The 20,652-nt window shown below is 41.0% G+C and overlaps 1 protein-coding gene across 1 annotated transcript in view; it reads left to right on the top strand.

Annotated features, from left to right (window-relative positions):
* cdc40 (cell division cycle 40 homolog (S. cerevisiae)) overlaps window positions 1-20,652 on the top strand; it is a 134,217-nt gene that overhangs the window by 2,539 nt on the left and 111,026 nt on the right. The window contains exon 2 of the mRNA XM_060856320.1: window positions 733-819. Within this exon, the coding sequence (XP_060712303.1) occupies window positions 733-819 (87 nt within the window). The remainder of the gene's footprint in view (window positions 1-732; window positions 820-20,652) is intronic.

Raw genomic sequence — 20,652 nt, 5'->3', positions numbered from 1 at the left:
AGGTGGTCAAGTTTTAACAAATTTAACTATCTTTTCCCTTTCTCAGGAGCAACTTTCACACATGAAAGCTTCTGCAGAACTGCCCAAAACTGACAGTAAAACTGAAAAAATCTTTTTCTCTAAGCTTTGAGTGTTCCTGCAAGCTTTAAAAATGTATAATATAAACTTTGAGGAACAATTATTTACCTTGCTAGGTAAACCCTCCTGAGGTAAATAAGAATTCATTTATTCTGTAAACTCTTAACTGTTTTGAAAACAAAATTGACATGGCTACAAAAACACAAGTTAATTAACAGAAGTTAATTATTTTTGCAGACACACAGGATAACCCTTATGTCAGTATTTCAAAATCCAAACTCAACACAAATGACATTAAATCAAATATGATACAAATTATATAAATCGCAGGTGACATTATTCTCTCAATTTAATTTGTTTTGTTCTATTAATATGGTGCAATTGTCAATCATTGCTGTAGATGTTGAGGAGTGTTCAATGTAGTGGTGTGTGTTTTCAATGTGTGCATCGTTGCTGAAATTGAACCAAGCTTCAGAAAACGCAGTATTCTAATTTTCCAGTTTATCCAGTTTGTTTTCCACTCCATTCAAATGTGTGCCACATGTCCTTTACTTCTGTGGGTCTGAAATTGAATCTTGATGTGATAGTAGTGATTGTGTGCTTTTCCTGCAATCGTGCAGAGCCATTCTGAATCCTGTGTTTTCCTCATGTTAGGAAGATGTGGAAACAGGGGTTCATCTTGATCCATTGCTGAAGGAAGTTATGTTCAATCCATCATATGAAACTATGTTTGCACCAGAGGTAAGACATCTTAGTACTTTCTTTGAAGTTCTTTTTTCATTTTGTAAAGTTACTTTGTGAAACCTAAAATAAGTTATGCACCAATATGGCTTGCAAGATGTTGTGATGTTCTTGTAATGTCTATGGGGTGCAACCCTTCATCACCCAAAACCATTAGAAAATACTCCTCATTCCTGCCTGTTTGCCCCTGCAAGGGTGTTGTTGGTGTAGTATCCTGGTTAGTTGGTTTCATAACATATTCAATTAGTATTTTCGTTAAATATGGCTAGTGAATTGCTAAGTTATTGCAGTGTATCTTTCAGATAGTACAATACTGCTGCTATGTGCATCATTGGTGAAGGGAGTGAATGTTGAAGGTCGCAGATGGAGTGTCAATCAAGCAGACTGCTTTGTCCTTGATGTTGTTGAGCTTCACTTGCATATGGAGCTGCACTCAAATCAGGCAAATGGAATGTATCCCATCACAGTCATCACTTATGCCTTATCGATGGAAGAAAGATAATTGGACAAATACATGAAGAAGGAAAGGTTTGCAGGCATGTGGAAAAAGAGCAGGAGAGTGAAATAAAGTCAGTTGTTCTTTGAAAGAACAATTGCAGACCAGATAGCCTTTTTTGTGCTATAAAAGTCTGTACTTTCTGCTTGTTGGCCATTGGCAGCATCACTTGCACACATGTGCTAGGCTCCCCATAAATGCTGATGTCTCCAGCTGATCTGTCCTGGTTCCCCCATAGATCCCAGCACCTTTTTCAGATATCCAGTCCTATTTGAACCACAATTGTTACCGTTAAACATTAGAAAAGCCAAAATAGTTGTATTAACTAATCCCAAACACCAACTAATGAAGTTAAAATTCTGGGGGTGCTGGAAATCTGAAATAAAAACAAAGGACTGGAGAAGTATAGCAGATCTCGCAGCATCTGTGGAGTGAGAAACAGAATTAACAATTTGAGTCTAATGTGACTTTTTTTTTAGAATTTCCCTGAAGAAACTATATACCCATGATGTTGATTCTTTTCTCCTAGCAACTGTCAGATTGTTTACAAACTCAATGTCTGAGTTGATCTTCTGACCTTGAATTCTGTCCTTCATGAAATAGCATTTAAACCTCATACTGCACAACATGACTTTTATCTGCCCCAATTCCAGTCAATTATGGTTTCTACTAGAAAATTACTTCCATTTCTTTATCACCAAAGCCTTAACTATTTCAGTTCTTTCATGGTCTAGCTTATGTAATTTATTTTGAGTAAACCAGCTCTTCCACAATTATGCAGTCCTCATCCTATTCTACATCATCCTTTCTCACTGTCACCTGCAATTTCCCTCCAGGATACACACAGTCCTGATGTGGAACTAATTTCTGTTCCCGAGTGTTGGTGAGTCAAATTCATGGAACTCCATCCCTAATAGTACTGTGGGTGAACTTATGGATAGCTGTTTTTGGTTAGTTTTTTTTAATTGCAAAATACTTTGGAAAGTTTTTTTTTATTTTTAAGGTCCTATCAGGATATGCAGTCATTAAGTTGTAATTTCAGAATGAAAGTGTGACTAAATGTTATATTTTGAAAAAATATTACAGCCAGCTAAGTTTAGTTCATATATGTTGAGTTCCAAAGTTGAGTCGATATTTACTTTTTCTTGTTAGTGTTCTCATTAGCTTTACGTATACTTTTTTTTGGTGGAGTAGCTGTGTCTGCATGTTGTGAGCTTTCCCAATGTAATCACACCAGATCTGACGCTGCAATATAATGTTATAATGTTTGCTTGCTTAAAGGAAACTGATTCTATATATTGTATAATTGTTGACTAGAGAAGGAAGAAACTAAATTTCTCATTGCAAGCATTTGTACATAATGCAGCAGGAATTTTCAACAAAAACTGAAAATCCACAAAAGATATCCTAGTTTCAGAGGAGGTCAGCCAATCATTGGATGTATATTTTGTATGGAGTTATATCGAGGATACACAATTGGAGTAAGCAAACCAAAACAAGGCATGATGTCGGCTTTCTGGCTTATGATGCTTTTAGGTAGTTTTTCAATTTCAATTTGCAGTGCCAAGGCTTGACATAACCCCCACTCAGTCATTATATTGAAGCCAAAGGGTCAACCCTGGTTCAATGGAGACTGCAGGAGGGCATGCCAGGATCAGCACCAGGCATACCTGACAATGAAGTGTTGACCTGTCAAAGTTACCAAACAGAACAACTTATATGACAAACAGTATAAGCTGCCAATAATAAAGCAAAACAATCCTACAACCACCAGCTTAAATTTAAACTCTGCAGCCCTGCCACATCCAGTTGTGAATGGTGGTGGACAATTAAATAAATCACTGGCATCTACCCAACAATGTGGAAAATTGCCCAGGTATGTCCTGTACACAAAACCAGAAGAGGTCCAACTCAGCCAATTACCACCCAAGCAGTCAATTCTTGATCATCTGTAAAGTGATGGAAGGTGTCATCAACATCAAGGAGCACCTGCTCAGTGACACCAGTTTGGGTCTTGATAGGATCACTCCACTCCTGACCTCACTCCAGCTTTGGGTTCAAACATGGACAAAATGACTGAATTCCGAAGGTGAGGCGAGGATAACAGCCCTTGACGTGAAGGCTGCATTCAACCAAGCGTGGCATCAAAGGAGCCCTTTAAAAATTGGAATCAAAAAGGTCTCGGGGGGGCCAGACTCTGCTGGTTGGAGTCATATGTAGTAGATAGGAAGATGGTTATGGTTATTAGAGGTCAGTCAGCTCAGTTCCAAGATATCTGTGCAGGGGTTTTTCCAGGGTAGTGTCCCAGGTCCAACTATCTTCAGCTGCTTCATCAACAACCATCCCTCCATCACAAGGTTAGAAGTGAGGATTTTCGCTGATAATTGCACATTGTTCAGCATCATTCATGACTCCCTGCAAATGGAAGCAGTCCATGTTCAAATGCAACACAGACTGGGCAATATCCAGGCGTAAGCTGACAATGGACAAGTAACATTTGTGCTGGGCAATGACTACCTAACCACCCCTCCTTGGCATTCACTGGTGTTATCATTACTGAATATTCCACTATCAAGATCCTTGGGGTTACCATTGACCAGAAACTCATTTGGACTAGAAACGGTGACTACAAGACTAGGAATACTGCAGTGAATAATTCACCTTCTTACTCCCAAAAAACTGCACCATCATCTACAAGGCACACGTCAGCAGTGTAGTGGAATACTTCCCATTTTCTTGGAATGAGTGCAGCTCCAACAACTTCCAAGAAGCTTGACACCTTCAAGGACTAAGCACATCCACAAATGTCCCCTGTCCCTACCACCAATGCTCAATAGCAGCAGTATATACGATCTACAAGAAGCACTGCAGAAATTCACCAAATATCCTGAGACAGCACCTTCCGAACCCACAAGCACTTCCATCAAGAAGGGCTAGGGCAGCAGATACATGGAAACACCACCATCTGTAAGTTTCCCTCCAAGCCATTTGCATCCTGACTTTGAAATCTGTTGTCCTTCCTTCATTGTTATTGGGTTAAAATCCTAAGATTCCCTCCCTAAGGGCATTGTAGGTCAAACTACAGCATGTGAAGTGCAGCAGTTCAAGAAGCCAGGCAGCTCACTACCACCTCCTCAAAGCCAACCAGGGATGGATAATAAATGCAGGCCAGCTGGTGATGCTACATCCCAAGAATGGATACAAAAATCAAAATATTGTGTAACGTGAATAGTAGTGGTCCAATACTGATCCCTACAGAATTCTGCCAGTCACAAGCTGCCTTCTGGAAAAAGGCCCCTTTTTCCCTACTGTCTGTCTTCTGTCAGTCAAGCATGCTATCCTTTATCTATTCAGTACTTTGCCTTGAACAACATGAGCGCTTATTTTATTTCATGTGCAGTACCTTGTCCAAGGCCTCCTTGAAATTCACGTAGATCATGCCTACTGGCTCACATTGGTGGGCGGCACGGTGGCACAGTGGTTAGCACTGCTGCCTCACAGCGCCTGAGACCCGGGTTCAATTCCTGACTCAGGCGACTGACTGTGTGGAGTTTGCACGTTCTCCCCGTGTCTGCGTGGGTTTCCTCCGGGTGCTCCGGTTTCCTCCCACAGTCCAAAGATGTGCGGGTCAGGTGAATTGGCCATGCTAAATTGCCTGTAGTGTTAGGTAAGGGGTAAATGTATGGGTGGGTTGCGCTTTGGCGGGTCGGTGTGGACTTGTTGGGCCGAAGGGCCTGTTTCCACACTGTAAGTAATCTAATCTAATCTAATCTAATTTGTCTAACTTGCTCATTACCTCCTCAAAGAATTCTAACAGATTTGTCAGGCATAATCTCCCTTGGAGACTGTGCCGCCTCAGCCCTATTTTACTATGCAGTTTCCTAAGCCTCTCCGTATTGTGTCCTATTGCTTGTTGTGGGAAGTTTAATAACCTCTGCTGAGCTCTGCCCCCACTTTAACTTTTTTCATAATTTTCCACAAACTGGACAGCAACCCTCCCAACCCCCAAACAAACTATTCAGTTTAAAGCTGTAACCACAGCTCTAGCTATGCAATTCTGGTCTCAGTATGTTTCTAGTGGAACATATCTCAGCAGAACAGCTCTCTCATTATTGGTGCCAATGTTCCATGAATTCAAAACCATTTCTCCCACACCAGTCTTTGAGCCACACAGTTACCTCTTTAATCTTGTTGACCCGGTGCTAACATGCTCGTCGCTCCGATTGTAATACAGAGAGAAAGAGTAGCTTTTAGTTGTCATTTCTACCATACACAACTGATATAATAAAAACGAGACAGTGCTCCTCCAGGACCGAGAATGCTACATGGACAGCATAAACTACACTGCATAAAGTGCATAAGAAGTGCAAAACACGCAAGTTACAGTGTAATAGGCGAATGATAAGTAATAGACATTTTTCTAGCAGCAGTTTGAAGTCGTGCAAAGAATTTCAGGTGGGAAAGAGTCCGATCATATTCTGTTAAGGAACCTGATGGTTTGGGGGAAGAAACTGTTGCACAGTCTGACCTTGAGAGAATTCTAACAGATTTGTCAGCATCTAACAATTCTAACAGATCTCCCCTGATGAAGCTGTGCTGCTTCAGTCCTATTTTACTATGCAGATTTCTAACCTTCTCATATTCTGTGTCCTATTATTATGAGTCATAGAGATATACAACACGGAAACAGACCCTTTGGTCCAACTCGACAATCCTGCACAAATATTCTAACCCTATCTAGTCCCATTTGCCAGCACCTGACCCATATCCCTCTAACCCCTTCCTATTCATATACCCATCCAGATGCCTTTTAATACTGTAATTGCACCAACCTGCACCACTTATTCTGGCAGCTTATTCCATACATGCACTATCCTCTGCATGAAAACGTTGCCCCTTTTCTATTTTTCCCCTCTCACCCTGATCCCATGCCCTCTTGTTCTAGACTCCTCCACCGTAGTGAAAAGACCTTGTCAGTTTATCCTATCCACGCCCCTCATGATTTTATAAACCTCTATAATGTCACCCCTCAGCCTCCGAAGCTCCAGTGAAAACAGCCCCAGCTTATTCAGCCTTTCTATGTAGCTCAAATCCTCCAACCCTGGCAACATCCTTGTGAATCTTTGCTGAACCCTTTCAAGTTTCACAACATCCTTCTGATAGGAAAGAGACCAGAATTGCACACAATATTCCAACAATGGCCTAATCAATGTCCTGTTCAGCTGCAATGTGATATCCCAACTCCGGTACTCAATGCTGTAACCAGTAAAAAAAAGCATACCAAACACCTTCACTGTCTTATCTACCTGTGAATCTACTGTCAAGGAGCTATGAACTTGCACTCCAAGGTCTCTTTGGTCAGCAACATCCCCTAGGACCTTACCATTAAGTGTATATGTCCTGCACGGATTTGCTTTTCCAAAATGCAGCGCCTGGCATTTACCTAAATTAAACTCCATCCGCCACTCCTCAGCTCATTGGCCCATCTGATCAAGATCCCATTGTAAACTGAGGTAACCTTCTTCGCTGTCCACTACACCTCCAATTTTGGTGTCATCTGCAAACTTACTAACTGTACCTCCTCTGCTCATATCTAAACATTTATGTAGATGACGAAAAGCAGTGGGCCCGGTACTGATCCTTGTGGCACACCATTGGTCACAGGCCTCCAGTCTGAAAAGCATTCTTCCACCACCACCCTCTGTCTTCTACCTTTGAGCCAATTCTGTATCCAAATGGCTAGTTCTCCTGTATTCCATAAGATCCAACCTTGCTAACCAGTCTCCCATGAGGAACCTTGTCAAACGCCTCACTGAAGTCCATTTGGACCACATCTACTGTTCTGCCCAAAATCAATCCTCTGTTACTTCAAAAAACTCAAATCAAGTTCATGAGACATGACCTTCCACATAGTCGTGCTGACTATCCTTATTCACTCCTTGCTTTTCCAAATACATGTAAATGCTATCCCTCAGCATTCCCTCCAATAACTTGCCCACCACTGATGTCAAGCTTCCCAGTCTATAGATCCCTGGCTTTTCCTTACCACCTTTCTTAAATAGTGGCACCAACCTCCAGTCTTCTGGTACCTCATCTGTGACTATCAATGCTACAAATATCTCAGCAACAGGCCCAGCAATCACTTCCCTAGCTTCCCACAGAATTCTAGGGTACATCTGATCAGGTCCTGGGGATTCATCCACTTTTATGCATTTCAAGACATCCAGCACCACTTCCTCTGTAACATGGACATTTTTCAAGATGTTGTCATCTATTTTCCCACATCCTATACCTCCCATGTCCTTTGCCACAGTAAACCCCGATACAAAATACTTGTTTAGTATCTCCCCTCTCTCTTGTGGGGGAATATGGCCCCTCTTTGATGGGGCCTGATTCTTTTCCTAGTTACCTTTAATGTATTTGTAAAAATCCTTTGGATTCTCCTTAATTCTATTTGCCAAAGCTATCTCATGTCCCCTTTTTGCCCTCCTGATTTCCCTCTTAATTATACTCCTACTGCCTTTGTACTCTAAGGATTCACTCGATTTCTCCTGTCTATACTTGTCATATGCTTCCTTTTTCTTAACCAAAACCTTAATTTCTCCATTCATCCAGCATTCTCTATACCTACCAGCCTTTTCTTTCATCTTTAACAGGAATATACTGTCTCTGGACTTTCGTTATCTCATTTCTGAAGGCTTCTCATTTTTTAGTCATCCCTTTACCTGCGAACATCTGCCCCTAATCAGCTTTTGAAAGTTCTTGCCTAATACTATCAAAATTAGTCTTCCTCCAATTTAGAACTTCAACTTTTAGATCCGGTCTATTCTTTTCCATCACTATTTTAAAATTAATAGAATCATGGTCGCTGGCCCCAAAGTGCTCCCCCACTGACTCCTCAGTCACCTGCCCTGCCTTATTTCCAAGAGTAGGTCAAGTCTTGCACCTTCTCTCATAGGTACATCCATGAAATTTTTCTTGTACACATTTAACAAATTCCTCTCCATCTAAACCCATAACACTGTGGCAGTCCCAGTCTATGTTTGGAAAGTTAAATCCCCTACCATAACCACCTTATTATTCTTCCAGATATCTGAAATCTCCTTACAAATTCATTTCTCAATTTCCTGTCTATAATACAATCCCAATAAGGTGATCAACCCATTCCTATTTTTCAGTTCCACCCATATCATTTCCTTGGATGTATTCCTAGGAATATTTTCTGAGGAATTACAGCAATAATACTATCCCTTATCAAAAATGCCACTCCCCCCTCCTCTCTTGCCTCCCTTTCTGTCCTTCCTGTGGCATTTGTATCCTGGAACATTAAGCTGCCGGTCCTGTCTATCCCTGAGCCATGTTTCTGTAATTGTGATGATATTCCAGTCCCATGTTCCTAGACATGCCCTGAATTTATCTGCTTTCCCCCTTAGACCTCTTGCATCGAAGTAAATGCAATTTAATTTATCAATCCTACCTTGTTCCTTCCTACCCTGACAGTTTGACTCACTCCCTTTCCCAACTTTCTCAGATTGATCTCTTTTCTCATTATTTACCTGGGTCCCAACCCCATCCTCCCAAGCAACTCCAGCAAATCTCCCTGCAAGTATCTTTCTTCTCTTCCAATTCAGGTGCAATCCATCCTTCTTGTACAGGTCACTTTTATCCCGGAAGAGATTTCAATGATCCAAAAATGTGAAACCTTCTCCCATGCGCCAGATCCTTAGCCATGCATTCATCTGCTCTATCCTCCTATCGCTACCCTCATTAGCTCGTAACACCTGGAGTAATCCAGATATTATTACCGTTGAGGACCTCCTTTTTAAATTCTTGCCTAACTTTCTATACTCTCCCTTCAGAATCTCATCCTTTTTCAGTCCTATGTCGTTGGTTCCAATGTATACAATGATGTCCTGTAGATCCCTCTCTCCTTTTGAGAGCATTCTGCATGCTCTCTGAGCTATCCTTGATCTTGATTCTGTTGCTGGCTGCAGAAACGTCTGACGGTGCCTCTGACTACAGAGTCCCCTATTACAATAGTTTGCTTGGAACCTGACGCCCCCCCTCATTACATTAGAGCCTGTCTCGATACCAGAAACTTGGCGGTTCATGCTATGTTCCCCTTAAAGTCCATCACCCTTTTCCAAAACAGCACCATCTGCCTACTCTTCCTACATTTCCTGGAGTTAACCCATCTCCCTGACTGTATCTGAAGTTTTTCTCCCTTCCTATAACTGCCGTCCATCATACTCCCCAGCTCTTGTAAATCCCTCATTGCCTCTAAGTGTTGCTCCATCCAATCCATGCAAAAAACATATTTACTGCAGACATAATCATCAGTAATTTTGAAACTCTTCGTAAACTCCCACATCGACAGGAAGAGCATATCATTCTATTAAAGACCATCTTTGCCCTTTCACAATCTACAGACCCAGAAAATAGCTATAGAGACAGTGCAGAAGAGATTTACCAGGATGCTGCCTGGATTGGAGGGCTTGTCTTATGAAGAAAGATTGAGTGAGCTAGGGCTTTTCACACTGGAGAGAGGAAAGAGAGGTGACTTGAAAGAGGTGTGCAAGGTAATGAGAAGCATAGATAGAGTAGCTAGCCAGAGATTTTTCCCCAGGGCAGAAATGGCTGTTATAAGGGGTCATAATTTTAAGGTGATTAGAGGAAGGTATAGGGGAAATGTCAGAGGTAGGTTCTTTACGCAGAGGGTGGTGGGTGCATGGAATACACTGCTCGTGGTGGTAGTAGAGTCAGATACATTAGGGACATTTAAGGAACTGTTGGACAAGCATACGGATGGCACTAAATTGAGGGGTGTGTAGGTTAGGTTGATCTTAGATTAAGATAAATGCTTGGCACAACATCGTGGGCCAAGGGCCTGTACTGTGCTGTACTGTTCTATGTTCTATCAGGCAAGCAATACAGCCTTCGGGACTCAATTCTGGCCACAGAAAACCATGTCTGTTCCCCTGGCTATGCTATCCAAATTACAACTACATTTCTCTTTTCTCTCCTCTTCTCGAATGGGTCCCTATGCCATGTTACTATGGCCAGCTTACTCATTCTCAGCCACACTGGGAGCAAGAATCTCTAACCTGTTAGACAAGCTCAGGGGCTGAGGCTCTACCCCCTGGGATGACTGTAACTGCCTCACCTCGTAGTCATACTCTCCAGTTCCTGACCACTGATTGCATTCAAGGTAGTTAATCCAAGGGCTGCGTCTGTCTCCTGAAATAATGTCCAGGTAACTTGCCCCCTCCCTGATATATTGCCACATTCGAAGCTCAGACTCCAGCTCATCAACTGTGAACCGGAGTTCCTTAGTAACCACGTCTGTAGCAAGTGTTGGTTGGCTATCAAACACTGTGGTGTTCACCAGCTCCCATATCATTCAGTTACAAAACATCGCCTGGCCTGGCATCTCTGTATTAATTACTTAATTCTTAATTTGATTTTTAAAGATGCTGTAGTAGTCTTTTAGTTTGTAGTCTATAAGTATTCACCCTTATTACCTTCAATCTGAAAGTAACCTAAAGTAGATCGTCAAATTAGTAGTTATCATCTGTGATGTCACTCTTATGCTCGGCCTCTGATCCTGGGCTTCAATTATCTTGTTTTAAAAAAAAACTTACAAAGTATGAGCCAAAAATAAGCAAGCAGAAAGAACCTTTTCCTCTCTGTGCTGAATTCTTGAAATATGTACTCACTCAGACTGTGTCTCACTCTTGACGTGATCTCTCCTCTCTGACTGTGTGCACCTTACTGATTCCTTTCAGGCTGTCTGCAGCAACTCTTTGAATATCAACTGTCTGCTTTTTTTTTTCTCCCCATAGCCTTGCAAATCTATTTCTTTTCAAATAATCATCCAATTCTTCCTTGAATACTTCAATTGATCCTACCTCCTACATACTTCCAGGTAATGTATCCCATACCCTACCTATGTGGTGTTTGGCAAAGTATTTTGTTTCTCAGCTCACATATGTTTCTTTTGCAAATCTGTGCCCTTTGGTTCTTAATTCCATTATGAATGCAAACAGTTTTTCCCTATCTGCTCTGTCCAGCCTCTTCATGATTCTGTGATCTTCTATTAGATTTCCTCTGAGCCTTGTTTCTAATGAGAACAGTCCTACCTTTTTGGGGAGTGATCCTAGAAATAGTGGGTGCATTGCTGGTCATCTTCCAGGATTCTATAGACTCTGGAATAGTTCCTGTGGATTGGATGGTAGCTAATGTAACCGCATGTATTTAAAAAAGGAGGCAGAGAGAAAACTAGGAATTACGCACCAGTCAGCCTTACATTGGGAATGTGAAAAATGCTCGAGTCCACAGCTGAGCATTTCAAAAACAGTGACAGGATCAGACAGAGTCAGCAGGGATTTAACAAAGGGGAATCATTCTTGACAAATCTACTGGAATTCTTTGAAGATATAACTTGTAGAATTGAAGAAGAGAAGCCATTGGACATGATTTATTTGGACTTTCAGAAAGCCTTCATCAAAGTCACACACATTAAAATTAGTGTGTAAAATTAAATAGCATTGTATTGGTGGTAGTGAATTGAGATGGAGACAAAAGCAGTTGACAGACAGGAAACAAAGAGGACTAATGATTTGTAGATTAATAAACAGGTCTTTTCTGAATGGCAGGCAGAGCCTAGTGCAGTGCTGCAGAGATCAGTGCTCAGACTCCAGCTATTGACAACATACACTAATGATTTAAATGAGGGAACTAAAAGTAATATCTCCAGATTTGCACATGAGACAAAACTGAGTGGGACGGTGAGCTGAGAGGAGGATGCAGAGATGCTTCACTGTGCTTTGAATAATCTGAGTGAGTGGGCAAATGCACAGTAGGTGCAATATAATGTAGTTAAATTCAGTTTCATAGCAAAAGAGGGAGGCAGATTATTATCTGCATCACTATGTATTCAGATTGGGAAATCTGCAACGAGTACGGTGCGTCTTGTACAACAGTCAGTGGAAGTGACCATGCAAAATGCAGCAGGTAGTAAAGAAACCAAATGGATTGTGGACTTTCATCAAGAGGATTTTAGTACAGGAGTGGTAATGTCTTGCTACAATTAAACAAAGCATTAGTGAAACTACATCTGGAATACTGTGTGCAGTTTTGGTCTCGTAATTTGAGGAAGGATGTACTTGCTGTAGAGGAGTACAGTGACCAAGCTTACCGATTCCTGGGCTGTCCAGATTGAGATGTTGAATTTGTTAGGATTATTTTCACTGAGGTTGAGAAGAATGAGTGGTGATCTCATAGAAACCTATAAAATTCCACCAGGACGAGATAGAGTAGATGCAGGAAGGATGTCCTGATATGGTGGGAGTCCAGAGCCAGTGGTCACTATCTAAAGAGATAGGATAAACCATTTAGAAGTGAGATGAGGAGAAATCCTTTTACCCAGAGAGTGGCGAGCTTGGACAATTTGGTACCATAGAAGGTGATCGCGAACAAAACATTGTCTGGCCTCAAGAAGGAGTTGGATATAACACTTTGGGTTAAAGGCACTAAAACAGATGGAGAAAAATCAGAAACAGGCTATTCAGCTGGATGATCAGCTATGATCCATTATCACTGGCTGAGTAGGCTCAAAGACTGAATGGCATACTCCTGCATTTCTTTAATCTGTCCTCATAACTGAAATTTTTCATCTCTTAAGTCGTTCTTGTAAATCCGTCTGCACTATCTCCAAAGTTTTTATATCCTTTCTATAGTGCAGATTCCAGAACTGAGGTCTACAAAGTATCTTAAACAAGTTCAATAATATCTTCCTTGCTTGTCTATTCTCTGGCCTTATTAATAATGCCACAGATAGTGTATACTTCATTGATTGCTGTTTCAAGTGTCCTTGCAACCGTTAATGATCTGTGCTTATGTACACGCAGGTCCCTCTGGTCCTACCAACCCTTCAGAATTGTACTCCTGTATTCATCCAAGCAAAGCACATCCCCTCATATGTCTCTATTGAAACTCATCTGCAACTATCCATCCACTATGTCTGTCTTTTGGAACTCTACACTGTTGTCATCTCTGTTTATAAGCTACATATAACACTGTATTTTGCATTCTGTTCTATTTCCTTAATGTACTTGTGTTAGGTGTGATTTGTCTGGTTAGTACACAAAACAATACTTTTCAGTGTCTTAGTACATATGACAATAATAAATCAAATCAAAACCCAAGTTTCGAATCATTTGTCAACTTTGAACTTGTTTCCTGCACATGAAGATTTTGATCATTCATAAAGATCAGGAGCAGCAAGGATCCCACTATCAGCCCCTAGGGAACTCACTAAAAACCTTCCTCGGGGCCAGAAAATATCATTGACCTCTACCCTCTGCTTCCTATCATTCAGCCAATTTTGAATTTAAATTGCTTCTATCCCTTTTTCTCAATAACCCTGAACTTTAATCAAGTCTGTCAGCCTGCCCAGCATTAATTGCATTCTGGAAGTCAAATTTCACTATCTGCAATGGCTGGGATCAAACCCAGGTCCCCAGATGTTACCTGGGTCACTGGATTAATATTCTAGCAAAAATGCCAGTAGGCAGTCACCTCCCCATTATTTTCACTTCATATTGCAAACATTTGCTTCGCATTTGGTCATTACGAGAACGAGGGTAGGTCTGATCAAGGACAGTGGTGGGAGACTGTGTATTGAATTGGAAGAGATAGGAGAGGTCTTGAATGAGTACTTTTCTTCAGTATTTACAAATGAGAGGGACCGTATTGTTGAAGAGGAGTGTATGAAATGGACTGGTAAGTTAGAAGAGATACTTGTTAGGAAGGAAGATGTGTTGGACATTTTGAAAAACTTGAGGATAGACAAGTCCCCCCAGGCTTGACGGGATATATCCTAGGATTATGTGGGAAGCAAGAGAGGAAATTGCAGAACCGTTGGCAATGATCTTTTCGTCTTCACTGTCAACGGGGGTGGTACCAGGGGACTGGAGAGTGGCGAATGTTGTGCCCTTGTTCAAAAAAAGGGAATCGGGATAACCCCGGGAATTACAGGCCAGTTGGTCTTACTTCGGTGGTGGGCAAAGTAATGGAAAAGGTACTGAGGGATAGGATTTATGAGTATCTGGAAAGACACTGCTTGATTAGGGACAGCCAGCACGGATTTGTGAGGGGTAGGTCTTGCCTTACAAGTCTTATTGAATTCTTTGAGGAGGTGACCAAGCATGTGGATGAGGGTAGAGCAGTGGATGTAGTGTACATGGATTTTAGTAAGGCACTTGATAAGGTTCCCCATGGTAGGCTTATGCAAAGAGTCAGGAGGCATGGGATAGTGGGAAGTTTGGCCAGTTGGATAGAGAACTGGCTAACCGGTCGAAGTCAGAGAATGGTGGTAGATGGTAAATATTCAGCCTGGAGCCCAGTTACAAGTGGAGTTCCGCAGGGATCAGTTCTGGGTCCTCTGCTGTTTGTAATTGTTATTAATGACTTGGAAGAGGGAGTGGAAGGGTGGGTCAGTAAATTTGCAGATGATATGAAGATTGGTGGAGTTGTGGACAGTGAGGAGGGCTGTTGTCAGCTGCAAAGGGACTTAGATATGATGCAGAGCTGGGCTGAGGAGGGCAGATGGAGTTCAACCCTGTCAAGTGTGAGGTTATCCATTTCGGAAGGACAAATAAGAATGTGGAATACAGGGTTAACGGTAGGGTTCTTAGTAAGGTGGAGGAGCAGAGGGATCTTGGGGTTTATGTTCATAGATCTTTGAAAGTTGCCACTCAGGTGGATAAAGCTTGCAAGAAGACCTATGGTGTATTCGCGTTCATTAGCAGAGGGATTGAATTCAAGAGTCGTGAGGTGATGTTGCAGCTGTACAGGACCTTGGTAAGGCCACATTTGGAGTGCTGTGTGCAGTTCTGGTCGCCTCATTTTAGGAAAGATGTGGAAGCTTTGGAGAGGATGCAGAGGAGATTTACCAGGATGTTGCCTGGAATGGAGAATAGGTCGTACGAGGATAGGTTGAGAGTGAAAGGCCTTTTCTCATTGGAGCGATGAAGGATGAGGGGTGACTTGATAGAGGTTTATAAGATGATCAGGGGAATGGATAGAGTAGACAGTCAGAGACTTTTTCCCTGGATACAACAGAGTGTTACAAGGGGACATAAATTTAAGGTGAAGGGTGGAAGATATAGGTGGTGATGTCAGGGCTAGGTTCTTTACCTGGAGAGTGGTGGGGGCATGGAATGCGCTGCCTGTGGGAGTGGAAGAGTCAGAATCATCGGTGACCTTTAAGCGGAAATTGGGTAGCTACATGGATAGGTGGTTAAGCTAGGACAAAGGGCCTGCTCTGTGCTGTATTGTTTTATGTTCTATGTTCTAACTCTTGTAATGACTATTTAAGATGCTGAAAGCACACATTTGAAAAATGTTAAATTTTGATGTTGTGAGCTTGCATAACAATTTTAATGTTTTTGCTTGAACAGAACCAAAGTTCATGTCAGTTAAACATCTGCAGTACCTAAGTATCTGGAAATTCCAGAAGGATAATAATTATTATATAATTTAACCGTGTGCTATTTAGGAGTTCCTTGTTTTCAATAAATCTATCGTTGCTCATTATTGATGTTCTGCGCAGTTCGAAGACTTGTATTATAATGTCACTGATGTATCAAATATATTGTTGGTCAAGCACAAAATATCTCACCCACAGCATAATTCTGATTGACAGCTTGAATGGTCACAATCTGTTAAATTGAGAATCACATTTTAAACTCATTTTATTTCAGTTTTATTGATTTCAGGCTTGATTGATTGCCCATTATTATGCATTTAATACTATCACGAAATATAAAATGTATCCTGAAAAAGAGATACTGAAATTCTGAAAAAGTCAGAAAGTGCTGCTCAAAATAACTGCACTTTCTCATCTTTCTAAAGTCCAAAATCTGATTCATCCTTCAGTTTTTTTTTGCATATCTCGATCTTAAATGAAGAACCTTTTAGTAAATCCCCAAAATGTCATAGTGTTAACTGCTGTTAATTACTTAAGTGGACTGTATTTTCCAGAATATTGGCTAAAAGTCAGAACCTTTCGTTAACTGTCCATTAATTTTGTTAACTGTAATTAATTGATTATATTTAATTGTATACAGGCCAGGGCTTAAATACTTGTTTGTTCCTGTTATAAATAGACACAGACTAAAATTGTGGATCCAGTATTCACAGTATTTTGCTTTTGTGTTTGTGGCTACGTCTTATTAGCAGTTTGGGTGTATGTGTAATGTGTATTTCAATACACATTTTATAAATTAACTTAGAGATTGGCTCCAGTTCTATTCTTCAAAAATAGGTTTTCTGGAGTAGAAGATACTTTACTTTGTTAACGGCCCTTTATCGAGGCAAATTTTTATTATACCACCTGTTTTCACTGAATGTAGCACAAAGCTGGACAAAGTGACCAGAGCTTGCAAAAAAGCAAATTGTATTACATGTACTGTTTTGATGATTTCATTTGAAATGTTTTGAATGTATAAAGACCAAATCTCTTCATTTTTCTGTATTTTTGATTGTGGACTGAAATAGGAAAAGGACTGTTCAAAATCAAAGATTGTGGAAGGGTTTCTCAGCACATATTAAAAACAATTTACCAAAACTCAATGTAAATGACATTTACATGGCTTTGTTCAACTAATGGAAGAGGTTGATTGTAGACAGCCTAGCACGTGGGTGTATACGAAGTGAGATTTTGATGGCAGCAGACAGCTGATTGGTTTGTAGAGTGGTTATCAGTTGTTGCTGACAAAAGCCTTCCACCTACTATCTGATTTGGTTCCTTGTTGTCAGTGAGGCAAGGTTGGGGAGGTGGGCAGCTCCTGGTTGCTGAGTGAGTGTGGGTCCAGCACAGGTCCCAACATTTGTGGCCTGTCGGACTGGTGGGCCCAGTGACAAGGAGATGGTGACTCTGATGTTGATGGGTCCAGCAGGCACATGGCTGCATGCGTGTTGTTGGTCAGCCACCCTCAGGGCTTAAGGTTCATGATGGAGGTGGTGGAGCGAAGGTAGACTTTTGTCTTTTTATTCTTTTCAGTCTTGAAGTATTTGAATGGAGACAATTGAAGCTTTTTCACTATATTTTATTGTGTTTTTCGTGTACAGCACAAGTGACAATTAATTATCATCATTATCAGAAGCTTTCAGACCACTAGAAAGGGAAGGCGTGTGTGTGTGTGCGCATGCATCTCTCTCTCTCTCTCTCTCTCTCTCAGCAAAAAAAAGTCGACAGTAAACCAATTTATTTTCTCTCCTCTATTGCTGTATGCTGCAGCTTTCAACAAAAAGCTAAGTGATTTTGTCATTTGTGAACCATTCAAAAAATACCTGGAGAAGTGAGATTTAAGTGCAGCAGGTCCTGACAAGCAAATCCTATGGACAGGGACCAGTGCATTGCCTTCCCAGGTTTTTTTGTGTCCGTCTGAAGGGGAACTTTTAAGGCAATTAAATTGTTAACTAGTTGAGTTATGTGTCATCAGTTCATTGTTCATGTATAATAAATAGTTCATTGTTGTTAAATAAGTACAGAAAGGGATGAGGTCCTAAAAGCAGAATACTAGGAGCTAGGAAGAAAGTTAAGAAATCGGATCCCAAAAAGGTACTGATCTCAGGATTACTACTGATACTATATGTTAGTCACAGCAGAACTGGCAGCATATTTCAGTCTAGCTGCATAAGACCCCTTGAGGCTGAGTGACCATAACATAATACAACATTTTATCAAAATGGAGAGTGAGATAGTTCATTCAGATACTAAGGTGCTGAATTTTAATAAAGGAAACGATGAAGGTAAATTGGCCTTGATAGATTGGGGAGAATTACTTAAAGGGATAACAGTGGATAGGCAAAAAATGGCAACATTTAAGGAACGCATAAGGGAACTGCAACAACTGTTTGTTCCTGTCTGACACAAAAGCAAAATGGATAAGAGGGCCTATCCATTGTCTTATGAAGGAAATTAGAGCAAGTATCTGATCCAAGGAAGAGCACACAGATAGGCCAAAAAAAAAGTAGGTCTGAGTATTGAGAGCAGTTTAGAATTCAGCAAAGAAGTACCAAGAAATTGATTAAGAAGGGGAAAATACAGTATGAAAGTAAGCTTGCAGGAAACATAAAGACTGACACTAAGTTTCTACAGGTGTGTAAAGTGAAAGAAATTGATGAAGACAAATGTGGGTCCCTACAGACAGAAATGGGGGAATGTACAGTAGGGGACAAAAACATGGCTAAGCAGCTGAATATATACTTGGATTCACAAAAGAAAACACAAACCATATGCCAGAAATGTTGGAGAATGTAAGATTTAGTAAGAGAGAAGAACTGAGGGAGGTCAATAGAAGTAGAGAAACAGTGCTGGAAAAATCAGTGGGATTGAAGGCAGATAAATCTCCAGGGTCTGATAATCTATATCCCAGAGTACTTACAGAAGTGGGTCTAGAAATAGTGCATGCAATGATGGTCATCTTCCAGGCTTCTATAGACTCTGGAATAATCCCTGGAGACTAGAGGGTAGCTAATGTCACTCCAGTATTCAAAAAAGGGAGGTAGAGAGAGAACAGGGAATTATAGACCAGTAAGCCTAACATCACTAGTGGAGAAAATTCACAAATCCATTATCAAGGACGTCATAGCGGAGCATTTAAAAAGCAGTGACAGAATCAGACTGTGTGGAGTTGTGAAGGGGAAAATCATGCTTGACAGATATGCTGGAATTCTACGAAGATATAGCTAGTAAAGTTGACAAAGGGGAGCCAGTTGATGTGGTATATTAGGACTTGCAGAAAGCAATTGACAGGGTCCTGCATAAGAGATTATTGTGCAAGATCAAAGCGCATGGGATTGGGGCAAGTATATTGAGATGAATAGAATACTGCTTGGCAAAGAGGAAATAAAGATAGGAATTAATGGGACCTTTTTCAAATTGGCAGACAGTAATTAGACGAGTGCCACAGGGAGCCAGCTATTCACAATGTATATATTAATGATTCGGATGAGGGAACAAAATGTAACATCAGAGTTTGCAGATGATACCAAGCTGTGTGGGAAGGTGAGCTGTGATGAGAAGGCAGAGATCCTTCAGCATGGTCTGAACAGGTTGGGTGAGGGGACAGGTTAATAACAGATGCAGTGTAATTTGGATAAATGAGGTTATTCACTTCGGAAGCAAAAACAGGAAGGCCGATTACTACCTGAATGGCTGTAAATTGGGAGAGGGGAGTGTGCAGTGGGACCTGGGTGCCCTTGAGCTGAAGGTAAGTATGCAGCTGCAGCAGGCAGTAAAGAAGGCAAATGGTATGTTGGCCTTCATTGCGAAAGGTTTTGAGTATAGGAGCGGGAATGTGTTGTTGCATTTATATATAACCTTGGTGAGGCCATACCGAGAATAGTGTGTGCAGTTTTGGTCTTCTTTCCTGAGGAAGGATGCTCTTGCTCTTGAGGGAGTGCAGTGAAGGTTAACCAGGTTGATTCTGGGAATGACGAGACTCGCATCTGAGGAGAGATTGAATAGGTTAGGATTGTTTTTGCTGAAGTTTAAACAAATGGGGGGATCTCATGGAGACTTAAAATTCTGATAAGATTAGACAGAGTAGATGCAGGGAGGATGTTCCTGATGGTATGTTCTCCAAATGAACCTTCCCAAATAAAACAGTCGGAATTACAATGGCAACATTAGTAGAGATCAACATTCTTTGAATTTGCAATATGATGAGGGCCAATGTAGTATAATAATTAACAGAACTGAAACAGCTCAGCCTCAAGTTCTAATATTATTTAAAATCTTAACAAAAATTCAAAATGCATTAAAAACACAGCAGCAACAAAGACATTGTAATAATATTCTCATCTGGCTAAAGCATGACCATTGACCCAACTGTTTTTTTTAAACAGGCATTGTAGAATTTCAGGGAGAAAGTGAGGTCTGCAGATGCTGGAGTATCAGAGCTGAAAATGTGTTGCTGGAAAAGCGCAGCAGGTCAGGCAGCATCCAAGGAGCAGGAAATTTGACATTTCGGGCATAAGCCCTGATGAAGGGCTTATGCCCGAAATGTCGAATTTCCTGCTCCTTGGATGCTGCCTGACCTGCTGCGCTTTTCCAGCAGCACATTTTCAGCATTGTAGAATTTCAAACAAACAGGGGCTCAAGGCACTCCATTTGTTTTAAAGTTACAAGTTTGATCGCTCTAAAAAGGACAAAATGTTGTAGAATTTCAATGTAAAACCAAAACCTGCCCCACTACACAGCCCACCAAATACACTGAATGGAGATCCTGATTCAAACAAGGCAAAACAGTTACTTAGAAGGATTT

The sequence above is a fragment of the Hemiscyllium ocellatum genome, chromosome 3 (genome assembly GCF_020745735.1).
Source record: "Hemiscyllium ocellatum isolate sHemOce1 chromosome 3, sHemOce1.pat.X.cur, whole genome shotgun sequence".
NCBI classification, from domain to species: Eukaryota; Metazoa; Chordata; class Chondrichthyes; order Orectolobiformes; family Hemiscylliidae; genus Hemiscyllium; species Hemiscyllium ocellatum.
The sequence above is the reverse complement of the archived record's forward strand: the minus strand, read 5'-3'. Positions and strand labels throughout refer to the sequence as shown.